This window comes from Phodopus roborovskii, unplaced genomic scaffold (assembly GCF_943737965.1).
Source record: "Phodopus roborovskii unplaced genomic scaffold, PHOROB, whole genome shotgun sequence".
Lineage (NCBI taxonomy): Eukaryota > Metazoa > Chordata > Mammalia > Rodentia > Cricetidae > Phodopus > Phodopus roborovskii.
This window is the reverse complement of record NW_026126184.1, coordinates 109,396-128,845: the sequence shown is the minus strand read 5'-3', so window position 1 is coordinate 128,845 and position 19,450 is coordinate 109,396. Positions and strand designations below refer to the sequence as shown.

The window sequence follows — 19,450 nt, the reverse complement described above, 5'->3', positions numbered from 1 at the left end:
ATGTAAGGTCCACTCCAGAAGACAGAATTCACATTAAATAAGCCAGGATAGAACCTCACAGCTGGGAAAGCCTCAGTAGGGAAAAAACTTCTGTTGCTGCTTTTATTTAATGGATGGATATGAAATGCCTGTCAAATTGCCTTTTGAACATCTATATTTATGCTTGTAGAGTATTTCTGCAATTTGCCTTGGTGGAGAACTTCTTATATTGAGTGGTATTTGCTATTAGAAGATAATAACTATTTAAACCATTGATGATAAGTGACTGTAGAGGACCCATGGTTTCCCAATGCTCAACAAAGGATCATGGACATATCACACATTCCAAGGATCAGGGAACACAGCATCTGAGGGGCTTAAGGACTGTAAGAGCTTGAAAATAAGGATGCAGTCTTGAAGTATCACCATATCCTTTCAGGCATAACGTGGTGCCATTTTAGAAAGGTATCTATGGCAAGTAATTAAGAAGAACAATAGCAATAATTAGATTCATGTTAACTGTAGTAGAGCTATAGACAATATCGGATAGATAAAGAGAGGTCTTGGAACCCTCATGTACTTTCACCAGCAATGACTCCCCTAGGTAATAGTAGTCTTAGGAGATGGTACAGTATATAAAAAGTGGAAAAAGATTACCTATAAGGGGACCTAATGATACAGATTCTGTAAGATTGTCATCAGTGATGGGTTGTGACTTTGTAGTGATACAGATGCTTGGGGTTATACACACTCAAGTACTACAACCTCTTGGTTGTGTTCTCTAAAGCAAGTTAGGGCATTGGTTTGACAAACTCAAACTGGAGTTTGATGGAACCATTGTTTGGTATGTCATTGGAGCTCTGTCCACATTTTATGTACTTAATATTTGCTTGATTGCAATATTCATGTATACACTCCATGTTTGCTTTCAACAGCCTTATTACCTTTTTCTCTGAGGCTGTTTCACTGATAGAAATGATACTGATCAGTGGGGTGGTTGCAATGCTGGCAGTTGGGACAGGGAAGTATAGATGGTACTGGTGCTTACCAGGGGTCTGTTCATGGGAGAAACTAATTGGCAGTGCCTGTACTGTGGGCAGTTAACTGGCCTAATCTATGGGTAATATAGTTTCAGCAGCTGTAGCATAGCAGCAATGGGTACCCAATCCATTTGGAAGAGGTCACTCTTGTGCAGAGCAAATGATGTTCAGAGATGCAAGAGCTGGCAGCTGTCGCTTGTCTCTTTGATGCAACAGCCAAGTCCTCTTTTCTTCAATTTATATTCAGTCACTCAGACACAGCTTCTAGCTTCTAACCTGCCAATTTATCCAGGCTTCTATTATCCCACCCCACATTAACCTAGTGACCAAGCAGTCTCCTTAACACTACCCTTCCATGTGGCCACTTCTCAACAAGGACTAACATTGTTATATTTAGAAAGTTGTAAAAGTATAATCATTATCTATAACTGCTGTGTCACTCATACCCCCCAACCATTTCTTTAGATATCTTTTATTCTCCTTCCCCACCTTTTGGGAGCCTACCCTTTACTGAGTCCAGTAGCTGGAGAAACTACAGTCCCTAGAGCACTTTTCATTCCAAACGCTTGTTCCTGCAGCAACAATGTGGCCATGCCAGGAAGAGGTTCTGTTTAATCAAGTTTAATTCACAGGCTGTTGCTTCTCAAGTCAACATGCCCTTTTTAGGCTACTGGTTACTGAATTGTTCTTTTGGAGCTTAAAATAGTACATGGGGGTCTGCATTAAGGAAGAAACAGCTTTCATTGACTTTAGCTTTATTTAATTTTAATTGAGCATATACATAGTCACAAAGGATTCACAAAGGTTTGTAGATTCAAACACTGAAAAATTATTCCAGTCAAAATATACTCCAGTACAAAACCCAGCTGACACACTATAATCTCAGTCAGCAAACGTTAAACCCTTAATTTGTCCCCTCTCCCCTTTTGATCACATCATATGAACAGAGCTTCAGAGTAGGGCTTGGAGGCCCAGAACTTCATAATTCACTCATACTGCTTGTCAAGTAGGACAGTTTCAGAAACAGTTGCTGTGTCCAGGTGAAGGGTTTCCATCAACTGTAACCTGTATTACACTGCTCCAAAGTCCAACAGCAATATTAATTCTTTTGGGGAGTTTCAGTGTTCCATATAAACAAGCACACATACATAAAACTTAGGTGTGTGGTTTTTTTTTTCTTTGTTTTTCTTTTTTTTTGTTTTTTTTTTTTTTTTTTGCAATTTGCGAACTATTTTGGCAGGAAAATGGTTAAATATAACACCATAAAACACTTTAAGCACACTTTAGAAGAGCACCGTAATGAATACTATTACACTTAATATATTACTATGATATCTAAAACATTAACAAATAGAAATATGTAATACAATTGTTGAGAATCACATTGAATCATAAATAAAAGGAATTCTTAGAAAAAAAGATGACAATTCAGAATAGAAACCCTATGTCATTTCTATACTTTGTAAACACTTTACCTCTTTCAAGTTTTGTCCTTTGAATTCTTATATGCCACTCTTCTCAGAGCAGAAGTACTAAAATACTGAAAAATCTCCTTAAGAAACTAACTCAGAATTATTCTTTTGCCTATTACTTGGCTTGTGCTTCTTTTGTTCAGTTGCCTAGAACTCAACTAGTGTCTCTGCTCTGGAAATCTCTTTCCTCTCAGCAGTATTCTGCCCAACATAGTTTCAAGTAATCTAAACAGGCAGTAGGAACTTTTCTTTTTCCACAATGAGATACATCAAATCATCTTTTCTTAAATATCTGCATGGCCTTCTTACTTGTGTTCAGGTCAGCACAGCAACATCAATTTAATAATATTTATCAATAAAGGTAGTAACATTTACAATTAGAGTAATATTAACAACAATAATCACAAGTTGTGTAACAAGAAAATGAACCTATTAACAATAATAATACCTGTTATCACAGATAACTCTTTCAATAGCCCTATAAGATAGTAGGTATTATTATCCACCTTTTATAGATGAGGAAACTGGCAAACTAAGGCCACATGACTTGCCTAAGGTCACACAAATACTTGACTTATGGACAAAGAAGTCCTTGTCCCATTAGTCTGAGTCCTGGACTTGTTTCCATTATAGAGACTGCTTGCCTTATGTCAAAATCAAAGCACAAAGTGCTTTTAATTGTATACACACTTTTTCTATCACACAAATCGAATATATGATAGATTTCTTTCAGTAACAGCGTTCTTGGAACCATTCACTCTCTGCTAAAGTAAATCAATTACATCACCAAAGGTCCCATATCTAAAGTAAAGTTTGTGGCCATGAATAAATTTGTCTTCTACATAAAGTTAGTTGAAATAAGTTCACAATAATGCAGTTCTTAAATTTATAAGCAAATACTAATGCCTACATTTATAATCAGATATTAAATTATAACTATTCACAAAAAAACATAAGCAAACAACTTAGCTGGAAAGAACAATCTCATTAAGGAATGCTGAGATCTCAAGGAAACTGTTAGACTTTTCTCAATATCCTTGCACATGGTGCCCTCTGATGGATTTTCTAAGCCAACATATTAAACAAGAACAAGAATGTTCACTTGTGCTCACTCTTCTCCTTGGTAGGAAGGGAATGTCTGTGACAAAAGTGAAGAAACTGAAAGAGGGAGATCTGTGTACAGGGAAAACCAGAAAAGGAATAATGAATTAGTATAGACGTAGATCAACACCAAGGAGAGGAGGGAAGGAAGGGAGGAAGGTAAAAGAAGGGAGAGGGGAGACAGAAAAGGAGAGGGATATAGAGAGAGGAAAAGTGGGGGAGAAAGAAAGCAATGCAGGGGAAGCAAACAGAAAGAAAAGTCTGGAGTCTATGATGGAACAAAGCACCGGAAATGAGGAGGCTTCAATTAGTGAAGAAATGATGAGCCTCAGCACAGGAAGTTGTGAACCTCTGGTTAAGGCAGCAACCAAAATCCAAGATCAAATATCCCAGAAAAAACAAATATGGAAAAGTGAGCACCTGGGTGAAATGTTGGAAGGAGAGAGAAGCAGTGTTGTGTTCTATGAGGGTACTTCTGAACGGGAGTGTATAACACACCCTATGTGTGAGACTGATGAAATTAATTTAAAAAAGAATATAGAATAATAATTAAAGTGAATTGAGTTGAAATGGGTATATGAGAAAGGGAAATAAAATGAAAGCCACTGATAAGTGATAACTTGATATAGTTAGAGAAAAGTGTAGAAATAGCAAAGGAATGGAATTAGCACATAAGAGCACAAATTATGTTATGAATCTGTACAATTTTCACAGGGAGATATACAACATCCAAAAATAAAATAAAATCAAACAAAGAAGTGAAGCACCAACTGTAAAGAAATACTGATTCCAGAGGCAAAAAGTTGCCACCATCTCAGAGCCTACAAGACTTCACTTTAAGGCATGAAATCTTGTCTAGGCTCAGTTAGCATGAAAATTACAGGTAGAAATAAGTGAGAGCACCAGGCAGGTGGATAGCATGAAGGGTAACAAAGAGCAATATATACATGCTTATACCTGTGTTAACATAAAAGTGTATGCATGTGTGTGCATATATGCACTTGAATATGTCATGTTTAGATGCAACAAATTATAGTTGATAGGGAATAGTTTGGGGGGGTTGGAAATGCTGATCTGCTTGTCTTAAAAGTATTAGGAGAAAGGTATGACCACAAATCCGTGAATAATCAACTCAGATGGCCAGTTCTGATAGGAAAGATCAGTAAATTCATCAGAGAACACATATGCTACTTAAACTAATACAAATCCAAGTGGTTCCTCCAGATAAAGTCCACAGTTATATACAAGATGAGATATCTGAAGCTGGGGAAATCACTATAAAATCAAAGAACTGTAAACTGAGTTTACAGAGTCACATTTACAAAGGTGGGGTAATAGAAGTACAGAGTCTCTCACCAGTATTTCTTGTTCCTTAACATGAGTATGTACATCAGACTAAGTTGATGCAAAAAGTAATTATATAAGAGCACCAAGTCGGTGCACAAGGGCAGTGAAGGAAAAGGTGTTCCTATTGGCACAGAGCGGCTAGCACATAGTCTTCCTAGTAATTCTTTACACAGATCTCTTTCAATCACAGTTCCTTCATCTCACTATCACTACTAGCAATAACAACAGGTCAAAGCTGGAGGCAAAGAAGAATCTTATTCAGGAAATCTAGTTCTCATAAATTCATCTGCAAAGTAAGTTAGGTAAGTAAGTCAACAAATTCCTTCAGGGTCAGGAACAGTAAGTTATCTACATTATGGCACAGTGTACAGTGTAGTTCTGATGCCAGATCTGAGATTCAAAACCTTAGCAATATTCAGAGAGATGGATCTGTGAGGGTGCACATGATAGTAAAACACTCTACTCAACATCTAAGTTATGGGTTATACCATCTCTGACTGAAATGTCTGTGCCAAGGTACTAATTAAACAAGATTCCAATGGATCAAATGGGTGCCCAACTTAGTGACTGCTAGTCTGCATGTGGATGCAAAAGTAAGCATCCTGGGTAGAGGGCCCTGGTACTGGTGCTGCCGCCACCACCACCACTGCTGCTGCCTCTTCATCTAGGGAGGGATCTGGATCTTCCCACTCCCCTTGAACAGAAACCTGGGAATTATCCCCTGTAGCCAAACTGGGATCCTCAAATACTGGGGGCTCTGGAACAGCCAGGGGAACTCGTAGCAGTGAAGATGTCTTTAGTTCCCGAAGCTCATGACTCTCCTGTGTCTTTATATGCTGAACCTGGGAGCTCCCACACATAAACAATGCATGCATCCTGAAAGATGTTATAGATCTTAGTTTGGCACGGAAGCTCCTGTTGAGCCAGCAGTAGATGAAAGGATTGTAGCAGGTGCTGCTCATTGCAAACCAGTGAAAAGCATAGAAAAGCACACTGTCATTTTCTACTCCTGCACTGGAAATAAGAACCACATAGAAATTAAGTGGAAACCAACAAACTGCAAAGACCAACACAATAAGAATCAGCATCCGGATGCTCTTCTTTCTTTTCTGGTAGTGTGCCATCAGTTGACGAGCAGATGCATCACCAATAGCATTCTGGATCCACAACCTCTTTCCTAGGTGAGAATAGGTTACAACAATCACCATAAGTGGGAGGATGTACAATAAGACAAATGTCCCAAGGTCCACATATTTTGAAACCAACTGGCTGGGTCCAGGAAATGCAGGGAGGCAGTAGCTCCTGGCAATACCATCCCTGGAGGAAAGCAAGAAAAAAAAAAGTTAAGATAACAAGACTAACTGAAAGGACCCCAGAAAGATCCTACCACTACTTAATGCATATGTCCATAACAAGTCCCAGTCTCTTGAAACTTTAGGTTTTAATTTGTTCAATTTTCAAATTAAGGGGCTGAGCTAAATTGCCACCTCTTATGGGTCTAGCCTAGGTATAGGTCAATCTGAAAACAGGCAAATTCTTCATTTCCTGTGGTCTTAATTTGGTGGCCCATACACTTGGCTCCACTAACAGATTAGAATTAGAAAAAATGGGAGCATATCTTCTATTCAGGAAAATGGGGAATGGATGAAAATGATGTTAAAAGCATTACAAATGTCAACTTCTTGGGAGTCTCTGGAAAGAAAAAATGTGAAATTACCCATTATGTCTGACTTACGTGCTCATGAAAGTGAACATATTTTGGTAAATTGCATGTGGAAGAGCAAGGAACACAGCAATACTCCAGATCACAGCAACAACTGTTAAGCTTTGAGAGTGTGTTAGCCTTGGCTTCATTGGGTGCAGAATTACCTACAAAAGATAGCCCACGTCACTGTGGTTTGCATAAACAGACACAGGTTGATGAGTTTCTGATGGATGAAAGAGTTTCCTTGGGCTATTAATTTACCTTACTCCAATATGAACACATGTGGAATGAAGGTAGTTTAGAGGGGAAAGAGAACGCATAAAGCATACATATGGTGCTGAAACTCTGAAATTCAAAACGGCATCCAGCTGCAGAAGTATGTATGATAGCGGGAAGAAGTGTCTAGCTAGTCTACAAACAAGTTCTATTCTCAAATATGGCTCCACCCTGTAGATTTCTGCAAGATTTCTAATTTTACTGGCTATTCATTCCCTGCTCCTTTATTCAAAAATGTCCTTAAGTGGTCTTACCCGGTGCCGATCCATGGCAACTGCCATCAGTGTAAGAGTCGAGACATGGAGGGAGCAGTACTGAGCAAAACGACTCACATGGCACATGATCCTACCAAATACCCACTGTCCAGTCAGGAAACGAGCCTAGGGTATGAAATCAAGAGTGAAAAGGGTAGGTTATTTATTAGAATATTGTCCACAAACATTGAAAAGAATCTAGAATGGAGGCTCTATGCATGCTTATTCTCTTTGCTGTTTTTAGTCCAATCACCTACTCCTAAAATGGAGCATTCTCTTTTTATGTGCTGAAACCAGCTCTATATAAATCACTCACCACAGCAAATGGACTGTTGAGCAGGATTATCAAAATGTCAGATATAGCCAGATTGAAGATGAGAAGGCCTGTTGACTTCTTGATTTCTTTGTGCTTAACAAAAACTTGGCATACCAGGGTGTTGCCAAAGAGAGAGATCATTATGATGACAGCATATGCCAAAGACAGCACAATCTTTGCCACGATGTGGGGATTGCCCCCTAACCATTTCCTCATTGATCCTGGTGGTTCTCCCCATCCTGTACTTGAAACATTGGTTGCATTCAGATCTGTGTAATTGCAACTTTGATCCTCAATGAACGGAACCCAACTGACATTTTGTCCGAGCCAATCAGTGGAATCTTCCATTTGTAACAGGGAAGAGGTGTTCATTTTTGTTTAGGGAGACTTTAACAGGTCCCAAGGGACCAAAAAGGATATAGACGATGAAATTCTTTTCCAAGTCCTCACAAACAGAAACTCCTGGTTCCACCTAAAATTGAGAGAATTAAATTCTTTAGCATTTTATAGAACAGTGAGTCCAAAGAAGCAAGGATCTAAGACCTTTTTATAAAAAAAGAGAAGCCGTGAGGCTTGCTTGTCACCCACTTTCACTCAGAGGGAATCCTGTGAAGCCAATTAGACCACTCATATAGAATGATACCTATACCAGCTTGTTTTATTACCACAATAGTGTATAAATGTTGCCTAAATGAGTCACTGCCTTCTAATAATTACTCCATTAATTAATTGCTTGCTTAGTAATTATTGCCTAACCAGAGTTACATTTATTGCAGTCTAGCATAATATATAATTCTAGATTATTACTATACAGTTATAGGGTTATGAATATCTGACCTTTCTACCTTGCCTTGTGAAAGCAAAGATAGATTTTTGACTTGTGCAGAGAATTTTAAATAAATAAAAAAATCAAGCCAGAAGAAATGGGCTTCAAAATAGGTGACTAGTCTCAATCTGCTAGAGCTGACACCTATTTAATAATGTGCATGTTTACATACATGTAAAAGGATAGGATATCAGAGACTGTAAATCTTAAAGCAAATTTTTTTTTACATTTCCATACTACCCACTCCTGTCACTAGCTTGCAGTATGACTGTGCAAATATCTATGATTAATAAAATTAATTAAATATTTCTAAATTTTGTAAAGACCTTTGAATGTTTTCACTATAAAGAAATGGTAAATTTGTGAGATAAAACGTATGCCAATTTCCAAAGCCTAATAAATTTAGCATTATGTACATTTCTCAAAATGTGATGATATACCCATAAATATGCATAATCATTTTGTTAATGAAAAATAAAACCAAAAACTTAAAATCATTTTGCCTTGTTTACTCCAACTACCCAATGGCAATTATATATACTTCATAAGCTGATGGAGACAATTAAATTAATAAGCAGGAAAAAAATGAAAAAATGTATACCATTCAAACACCTTCCTCAGGATGTAAAAATCTCTGGGTTTCCTTATACTGGAAACCTTCTTTTTGTTTTTATTGCTGTTCTTAAGCAAGTAAATTCTGGCCAAAAGGGAGAAAATGGTTGTGTGTGTGTGTGTTTGTGTGTGTGTGTGTATGTGTGTATGTGTGTGTTGTATATGTGAAATGTTTTGTTGCTAGTTCATGTCGATGGATGTTGTGCATGGATATTTATGTATATGTTTTGTATGAGTGATTTGTTTAGGAAGTTATGTCCTGTTTCTTATGTGAACTCATATGTAACATTACAATATTTTCACAATGCAGACTTGTATAATGTGCATTTTCTATATAACACCTGTGTTTGTGTGTGTGGCATGCTTGCTTGCTGTGTATTTGTGTGATGAGTTTCTTTCCTGTACCTGGACTTGTATGGTATGTTTTGTTGCATGTGTATGACATATGTTTGTGTAGAACAAAAATGTAGTGCTGTCTGTAATAATGGTAATACTCGGTTGGAGCCACAAATTTTCCTTCTTTTTTTCCTCTCTACTTCCCATCTCTTTCTGTCTCCTCCACCCCACAAAATTTACTATGGAAAATTGGGGATGTTGCTGAGTGACACGGCATGCCTGAAAAACTGGGTTCCGTATCCAAGACTCCACAGTTAAATCACAAGTACTAGTTAACCAGACAGAGTGCTCCCCACTTGCTACTCCAGTACCAGTAACGTGAAGGCAGAAGGATCACAAGCTTGAGGACAGCCTGGGCTATAATAACCAGTATTAGGTGGAGCTGCATAGTGGGAACCAGTCTTAAAAATAATGTGGTATGGTGCAAACAAGGAGAATCCTTATGCTAAGGTTAGAGATCCCTTTTAAACACATATATTCCCCAAATTTCCCTTCTGATTGGAGGCAGTCAAGCTATGATGGGTGGCTCCTATAAGGAAGGGTTACCCCAACCTAACATCTAAATGAGCCAAGCTTTGGGCCTTAAAGGTTTGAGCCTTTGCCCCTCCTTTTGTTTCAGGAAAGTATGGGGGGGGGAGGAGGGAGCTCCAAGCAGTTTCTGGCATTTTCTAGACCATCAAGTGGTGAAGGGATTTTAAAAATTAGATTATTTATGTTGTGAAAAACTACTTCTCCCCAGCAAGACTTCTCTTTAGCCAAATGATCAGAAGGGGGCAGTGGAGAGGAATTGATCATTTCATTCATAGCCCCTTCCTCAAATTTCAGGAGGGCGGGGCTTTAAAGAACTGCGTCATCATGAGACCTCTTAGCCTCCTGAGGGTGGTTGCTATTGGTGACCACCCCTTAACCTCCAGCAACACCCTGGAGACTAAGAATCTATAGTTCTAATTACAGAAATTTTCTCTTTTCTGTCTTGGGGGTAGAAAGGATGATGAACACTGATTCATCCCTACCCTATGCTGGGGCCCCCTCCCCAGGTGTGGAGCAAATGATTCCAGGAGAGAAGGGGTTCCCGTGGGAGGAGACTTAGCCCCTGACCTCAGTCTTTTCCAGCCCACCTTCTCCCTGGAGAGCGAGACAGGGAGGAGAGTGGGGGGGGGGGACAGGGACCCTGCATCTCTGAAACTGGTAGTCGCGAAGTCAAGCTTACAGTTTGAGTGTACTTTGACGCGCAAGAAATAACCACCATCAGAAAAACGACGACAACAACATCTCATTGTGGAAGCGTGACAGTAATGGGGGGATAAAACACTCAGAAGTGCGAGAATGGGATGGGATATAGTGAATAAGAAAGAAGGCTTTCCAGAGGGTTTTGGAGCAGATATCCTCACTTTTCAGGAGTGCCAGAATCCCTGCTGATAAGAACAAACAAAAAACAGGAGGGAAAAGAATTCAGTGTTTTGCGCTCGTGGATAACCTGTGGAAGAAAGGCATCCTAAAAAAACAAACAAACAGGTTGAGGACTAGGGGCTGTCGGCGCGTGGATTTGGGGATACCATGCCATGCCCCCAAAACCCTTCTTTTACATGGGCAATCTGCCCATTTCCCTGTTTACCTGGTGTCAGACGCAGCAACAGCAGCTTACCCCCAGATATCTCCAATCGTTCCTGTAAATGATGAGACTTACCTTAGAACGTTCTATCCAGAGAAGGACTGGAAAGCTAGTAGCCTACCAGCCTCAGTGTGCTGCTCAGGCAGAGGATAGATGAAGATGGACTAGTAGACTAGCCGCCAGTCCATCCAGGTCCCAGAGCGCCTCAGAGCCCGAGGTGTCTCTGGCTCTGCGCACACAGCCTACTGCTGCAGGCAAGGAGTCGTGCGCACTCCCCCGCGTCAGTGGGACTGGATAGTGACCCTCAGCAATGGGGGCGGGGCCCCGCGAGGGCTGGCAGAGCTTTGCGCGAGACTTTGCCTCTACCACGAGATGCTGTCTGATCTGCAACACACAGGGAGGGGAACAGAGGGGGGGCACATGGAAGGGGAGGTGGGGGGGCACAGGTGGCCTCCGCTGCTAGATCAGAGCTAGTTATTTTTCACATTTCCACTGAGTAACTGGGGCTCTAGTGTTCCCTACCAAGACGCAAGCACTCTGGGGGCTAGACCAGACAGTACCTCTGGATTTGGCGGAGAGTGGTTGCTGCCGATGGGGTAAATTCCTCTTAAGAAAACAAAAAAAAAAAAAAAAAAAAAAAAAAAAAAAACATAAAACATACCAAAAAAAGGAAAGGAAAGAAACCCACTCATCTAAATATGCCCATTTCAGTTCAGCAACCAGAATGTAATTAACATACACCCATCTACTCAAGTTCTTTCATGCCTAATTTCCTGCTTCCCATATCCCCAAGGTAATTTGGCCTTCAGATTTTATTTATTTATTTATTTATTTATTTATTTATTATCTGCATGGAACCATAACCAAGAAAACACTATGGAGCCTTCAGAAACGCAGAATCTTGGAATTTAGAGATGGAAGGTAGAAGGTGAATGGGAAAAACAGTTAGGGAAAAGGCATCCATCTTTAGAAAGCTGTCTTTGAGTGTACTTGCAGTGGTACCAAACAAAATCTGTGACATAAAACTATACATGAGCTTTTGCAAAACCAGTGTGGTAAATGATTTCTGTGCTTCCATTTCTTCCTTTGAAAAAGGAAAGCAAAGGGAAAAACACAAGGAAGATTCGAAGAGAGAAGTAGGAGATTCCTGGCATAAACTTCTCATCTAAAAAATAAAGCAAAAAAATATTATTTGGATCAATTGAGGTTTGGCTATTTTATTTCTATATTTTTTCTGCCCTTTTGTGTATATTCAGCTAGATAAAACAGCCTCAGATTGTATTTTTAATTCACAGACTGGGTTCCTTATTTCCCCCGAATTTTCTCGAAGGACTATGTAAACAATCAGAGCTCTTCTATGCAGTGACTCACCAAACCTCCCTGGATAGAATAGAAGTGCCCTTAATCTTTACACATCTGATTTTCACCTTTACAGGTTTCTGTAAAGCTGGCTCTTTCAGGTAGTGTAAAAATCCCATTCTCCCTGCCCCCTTTACAGCACATTTCCCACCAAACAGTGCAGTAGTAATACCATCTGTCAAATTCACCAAATATCTTCTCCAAAAACAGATTTTTTTTTCATATCTTTCCCACACATCCTGAATTTCCTTTGGAGACTGCAAGAGACTCTCCCAACCCCACATCCCATCTTTACACAAACTTGTGTGATAGACCTCCCCCACCAGTTATCTCTGGCTTTGAATAAAATGAGTTATTGAAAATGGGGACACCTCATTATTTTCCCTCACCCCAACTTTCCCCAAAGACATCTCCATTGGGTACAAATATTTACAGAAAATGTGTGTTTACCCAAAGCAGAATAGAAACAAGCTCATCATTCCATCATCCAATGTTCCTTTTGTGACCAGTCCAGCAACAATGTAGTGTCTGCTGCACATGATCAATTCACTACACACATGGCCAGGAGACATTCAAACTTTCTTAAACACCACATTTATCAAAATAGCCAAAGTATTTTCTTGAATGCCTCATACAACTAAATTTTACTCCTAGGCAATATTGAAGGATGCCCTTTCTTCCCACACCTTTTCCAAATACCACTTGACCACAAGGAAGCCAGTGTCTTCGCCTGACTCAGCATTTCCTCTTTAAAGGGCCTATATGATAATCTGTTCCACATTGGAAGAGAGGCCAAATTCTCTAAAAACATTACCAACTATCCCTCCACTTTACTAAATTTCAGTATCACATTCTTAGTCTGCCTCTGACAGATACGGATCAGCTCCCTACATGTTCACAATGTTTTCAGATTCTAAAAGCCCCATTAACCAACAATATGTTATCCTCAACAGAGCACAGCCCAAATTGTCACTTCTTAGGAGTGCCGGAGGACAAACAATGAATTCTAGACATAGAAGGCAGACATTTTCATAAGAACAAGCTAGTTTTCTTTCAACCTGTAATGGCCTCGAAGTAACTGCCTGAAGACCACACAACTCCATCTAGCTTAGCCAGCTTTGTCCATTCCCTTCCTGCTCTTTGTCCCTAGCCTAGGTAGATAGGCAATACCATCACTAACTTTCTCTTCTTCTGTACCCTGCCAGGCTTTAATACAGCGAAGACACTGATCTCCCTCCTATTATGAGTCCAGTATTTGAGTTAGATCTTCAGATTGCTTCTAAAGCTGGATTTCCTGCACTACTTGGTATTCTTGCGAAATCTTCCATCTAAGAAACGCTGCAGCTGCACGTGTGGTTCACGGAGAGTTAGCAAAGATCAGCCAATCAAGGACTGAGACAGGAGAGCACCAGCTCGCGAGCTGCCAGGCTCTTTCCACAGATCAAAGCTCTCCTGGTAACAGATTTACAACACTTCCTGGGGAAGGACAGAGTGGGCGGCGCTACAGACTATTGGTTCAGAGAAGGGGCACACCAGGGGGAGTAGGGAGAGGCTGAGGGCTCTGTGCTTTCTTCTGCTGCCCCGGAGTGACAGTTTTGGATGCTCAAACATGGTAAGCAGTTTTCCAAGCCACTGTTTCCCAGAATTCAGGTTCAAACACAGGTGAAATGTCTGCATTTATCTTCCATTCCACCACAAATCTGATCATCTCTCTGAGGCACAGCACTTGCCAAACAAAAGAGATAAGTAAAATCGTTTTTATTTTACTTTTTGTTTTGTTTCATGGGGGGGGGGGTGACAAACACAGGAGCACACCTGTCACCTAATCTTATGCATAGGTCTTTATTTTAAAAGTTTGAAATCAAAACCAGAGTGGATTTTCATTTTCACATAAGCAAATATATTATCTTTTTTAGAAGGGAAAATAGGCAAAAAGGCAAATAATGTTTTAGGTAGAGATATTAGTGGGAAAGCCAGGCTGCCCTCTATACAATATGATTTCAGACATTTCCGTGATACCTCAAGAAAAATTCTCTAAAGTGATTTTATGGATTTGTTTTAATAACATGTTGCACACTTAGGGATACCTGAATATTGGGTTTATATCAGATAACTTTTTAATTTGTGTACTTTCTGTCAGTAAATAAATGTAGCTTGCTGCAGAGATGAAGTCAAGCCAACATCTTTCATTTCTTTTAGTTGCTCATTGACTCGAGACTGTTTTTATCCCATTCAATTACCTGACCCTGTGGATGTTTGCTTCTACATCAGTGTGAATTGCTAAATTAACATACTTTACTTTGAAAGTTAAACATTAAGTGGCTGGAGAGTTGGTGATTAAGAACACAGTCGAAGAGAGGGAGGAGTGATAATATGAGCAAAGGGGTTAAAATAATTTTGGAGAAACCCACAGAAACAGCTGACCTGAGCTAGTGGGAGCTCACTGGCTTGAATTGACAGCAGGAGAACCTGCAATTTGCCGAACTAGACCCTCTGAATGTGGGTGACAGTTCTGTGGCTTGAGCAGTCTGTGGGGTCACTGGCAGTGAGACAAGGATTAATCCCTAGGCTTGAACTAGGTTTTTGGAGCCCATTATCTTTGGAGGGATAACTTGCTCAACCTAGATATGGGAGGGGGGGAGCTTGGTCATGCCTCCAAGTAATGTGCCACATTTTGTCAACTCCCCATGGGAATGGGAAACCTTACCCTCTCTGAGGAGTGGATGGGGGTAGGGTGGGGGGAAAGTGGGGAGAGCAAGAAGAGGGGAGGAGAGTAGAAAATGGATTGGGAAGGTGAGAAAAGATTGCTTTAAAGTTAAAAAGATAAAAAGAACACTTTCTGCTCTTCCAGAGGACCTGGGGACCTGTATTTGGTTCTCAGAAGCCACAGTGACACTTACAATCTGTAACTCCCAGTCCCAGAGTAGCCAATGTTTTCTTTAAGACTCTCATTACTGAAGGGGGAAAACACTTCTTTACATTCAGCCTTCTCCACCTTACCAAACTTTTCCAACTACTATATTTAAGAGCCTACTAACTCATCCTTCTAACTGCCTTAGTCCCTGAATCCCTGGTTATCAATAGTTAAGGTTCATCAAAGTCAGATTAATCTAAGTACAGATATTTTATGCCATGCTCACTGCATATGCAGCTTTAATGGCTTTCATGTCCCTAGAGTCCCTAGAGCCTCTCTAGAGGCTGTTCTAAAATTTGCCTTCACATCATCTAAACCTTTTACTCAGGTCCTGGCCATAACATATCTAGCTTTTAGGTTTCTACCTTCAATTCTAGTTCTCAGTAAAGTCTCTTTTGCCTTTTTCCTAATGGTATATTAAAATATAGTCCATACAATATACAAATGTCACCATTAAGTGATTTCATAATATTAACAGAATTGTGCAACATCACTGCAATACATTCTAGAACTTTCTCACTACCATAAAAAGAAACATGCTACTCATTTCTTTCTATTGCAACTAAAGCATTCCTCAGCCTTGAAACATAACTAATGTTCTTTCTGCATATATGGATTTTATATTCTATTTATTTCATATAAATAGAATTACTCAATGTGTTTTATGGTCTGCATGTTTTACAGTGGTTTCCTTTATAAAATATTAATTTATTTTATATGTATAAGTGTTGTGTCTGCATACTTGGTGCCTTCAGAGGCCCTAAAAAAACATTGGATACCCTGGAAGTGGAGTTACAGATTATAAGTCACCATGTGGGTCCTGGGAACCAGACCCAGGGCCTCTGGAAGAGGAGTCAGTACTCTTAATCACTGGGCCATCTCTCCAACCACTTCATTTTTAAATTAGAGTATGTTTATGTAACAAGGGAATGAGTTTCATTGTGATATTTTCATATGGATATGTAATGTACATTGGTCATAATTTTCCCTCCTATTTATCTCCTTCTACATCACTAATAGTTTCCACCCTTCAACTTAACTATCATGTTATTTTTTATTACCCTAAACTCCACAGAAAAGAGAAATGACAAGGCTTATTGGGATTTTAGATATTGTGGGAACTAGAACCACCAGGGACACAAATCTCTGGGTAGGACTACAAGGGACTGCTCAGGTTTTGATAATTAAGGTGTGATGATCCACCTAGAATATGAATGGCACCATTCCATGGGCAACATTCCTGGACGGAATGAGAAGGCATGGTAAGATGAGTATACATATTTATTTTTCTCTGCTTCTTGAGTACAGATACAATATAAACAGCTGCCTTGTGCTCTTTTTACTGTGACTTCCTCACTATAAAAGACTGTAAGGTAAACTGTGAGAATTATGAGCCAAAACAAACCCTTTCTTTCTTAAGTTGCCTTTGTTAGGTATTCTATACAAGTCAAAATTCTAATGCTCTTGTCTTCCTGAGACTGGCTTATTTCACCTTACAGGCTTGTCTCCACTTCTATTCAATTTCCTAAAGATGACAAAATTTCATTCCTTTTAATTTATTTGACTGAATAGAACTCCAATGTAAATATACTACATTTTATTTATTTTTTCAAGGATGTAGTTTATTATTAATAGTGTGTGTGTGTGTGTGTGTGTGTGTGTGTGTGTGTGTGTGTGTGAATGCAGGTTCCTCCAGAAATCAGAAGAGGATTTCCCAGAGATGGAGTTATATAGCTGGCTAATATGGGTACTAAGAACAGATTTTCAGTCCTCTATAAAAGCAAGAATTGTTCTTAACTGGTGAGCCATATCTCTAGCCCTCCTCCACATCGTAATAATCTATTCATCTGTTGATGGGCACCATAGTTAATCTCTTAATTTAAATATCATAAACAGTGCTATAATAAACATTTGTGAGACATGTTACATTGACTTGATTCTTTTTGGAATACATGAAGATGTCATACAGCTGAAATACTTCATACATCTATTTTTTAGTGTTTTGAGGAAAGGCCATACTAATTTCTATAGTAAAGAATAATTCGTGTTCTTACAGAATTTTACAACTTCTATAAAATACCTTACATCTTCATCAACATTCGACATTATAATCATTCTGACTATTGTATTCATTTTGTTTGTTTTTTATTTAATTAATTAATTATTTATTTTATATAACCAAGTCCATTTAAATAAAAACAAACATTTATAGACAATATTTGGGAATTTGGGCATCGTTCTTTCCAAACTACTTACTGCTGGTAAGGGGTGCTGTCATGGAGGATTCTAAGAAGATGCAGAAATCCTGGCTGTAGTCTGTAAGGCTGCTTTGTCCAGCTGTTTTGAATGTAGGATCACAAGGTAGTCTATCTATATTGTGCAGGCCATCTTCAACTCATAGTCCTTTTTCCCCACTCAGCCTGTACTAGGATTGCAGACCAGCAATATATTCTTCATGTAATTTTGGTTTATATGTGACTGGTAGTTAAAGGCCTTGGACATTTTTCATTTAGATTTTGATCATCTGTTCTCCCTTGTTTGAAGATGGGTGTTCACTTCATTTGCTCATTCACTAATTAAGATATTTGTTCATTGGTATTTGTTCACTCTTTTATGTCCTGGATATTAAATCCTTTCTCAATCTTAGATATTTACTTTTCTTCTTGAGGTATTGAGAATAAAATTCTTCCTGATTTCTTTCACAGTGAATCATTCCCCATATATTTGCATTTCTTTATATAAATGCATGTTATCAGCCTTACAACTATCATAGTATGCATGAATTATGACCTCATAGTGGTGTTTATTTGCAATGCTGCAGTCACAGATGATATTTAGTATCCCTTTATATGACAGGTAAAAATTAGCATACCTTTATTGTAGACATTTTTATTTAAATATTTTGCTCATTCTAAATTTTTTGATTTTTCAATTATTGATTTTTTTGGTCTTGTTTATATATTGTGAGTATCATTATTTTGTATATGATTTACCAATAGCTTTTCTTCTGAGTTTTCCTCTCTACTTTATTGATAATTTGAAACACAAGATACTTTATATTTTTTATATTTACTATATTTAATTTACTTTTGTTACTAAGCCTATTGGTGCCACATGTAATAAGCATTCTTTTTCTTATTTATTTATTTATTTGTTTATTTGTTTATTTATTTATTTTACATACTGACTGCATTTCCCATCCCTCCTCTCCTCCCATTCCCTCCCTTCTTCCACCCCCTATACTCTCCTCTGTTTCCTTTCAGAAAGGGGCAGGCCACCCATGCTTATCAACAAAGCATGGGATATCAAGTCAAGGAAAGACATGTACTCCTTGTATTTAGGCTTGGCAATGCAATCCAATATGAAGAATAGATTCCCACAAGCCAGGCAAAGCATTAGGGACAGTCCCTGCTAATATCATTAAGAGTCCCATAAATAGACCAAGCTACACAACTGCCATTTACATGTGAAGGGCTCAGGTCAATTTCTATAAATCAGGTTAGTTGTTTCTGTGGGTTTTCTTGTGATGTCCTTGACCCATCTGGCTCCTACAACCCTTCCTCCCTCTCTTTTGCAGTTACTGGATAAGTCTTTCTGATGACAACTGGTGTAGTCATCAATCTGATCACAGGGGGTGGCAAGTTCAGGCTACTTATCCACTATTTCTTGGAGTCTTAGCTGGGGTCATACTTGTAGACTCCTGGGAGTTTCCCTTGTATCAGGTTTCTACCTATCCCCATGTAAAGTTCTTCCTTTCCAGTCATCTTTTTCAGTACTCTTCTCTCCACACACCCCCCAAATCCTTACCTCAATTTCATGTCACCACCCACATAGTTGTGAGAATGGCAAAGGGCCTCAGGTGCTGCATTCAGAAACTATCATTTAATACAAAGCTATAAAGATTTATTACTGCCCTTTTAAAAATAAAAGTTTCAGTTTTGTGCATTTAAGATTTTTTTTCCTTTATAAGTGAATTGCTGAATACCATATGAAGGTTCTATTTCCTTTGTCTGTATGCGATAGTCTGTGAAACACCATTTGTTGAAAATATTATTCTCCCTCCATTACATTTCTTGGAATATTTTTTGAAAATCAGTTCACTGTAAAATGTAATTTTTGAATTCTTAATTTTGTTCTGCTGATACCTAAATAACATTATCTCACCATCCTGATTGCTATAGCTTTGTAGTAAACTTTTAGATAGACATTTGTGTATTAGATGTTTAAATTGTAAAATAATG

The 19,450-nt window shown here is 38.8% G+C and overlaps 1 protein-coding gene across 1 annotated transcript; it reads right to left on the bottom strand.

Annotated features, from left to right (window-relative positions):
• Positions 1-5,499: 5,499 nt before the first annotated feature.
• Positions 5,500-7,862, bottom strand: LOC127218573 (G-protein coupled receptor 83). Its single transcript, XM_051179589.1, has 4 exons — positions 7,491-7,862; positions 7,175-7,300; positions 6,675-6,808; positions 5,500-6,256 (listed from the first exon to the last, which is right to left on the bottom strand). Exons 1-4 carry the CDS (start codon positions 7,860-7,862, stop codon positions 5,500-5,502), a joined length of 1,389 nt encoding a protein of 462 aa, XP_051035546.1.
• Positions 7,863-19,450: the final 11,588 nt, after the last annotated feature.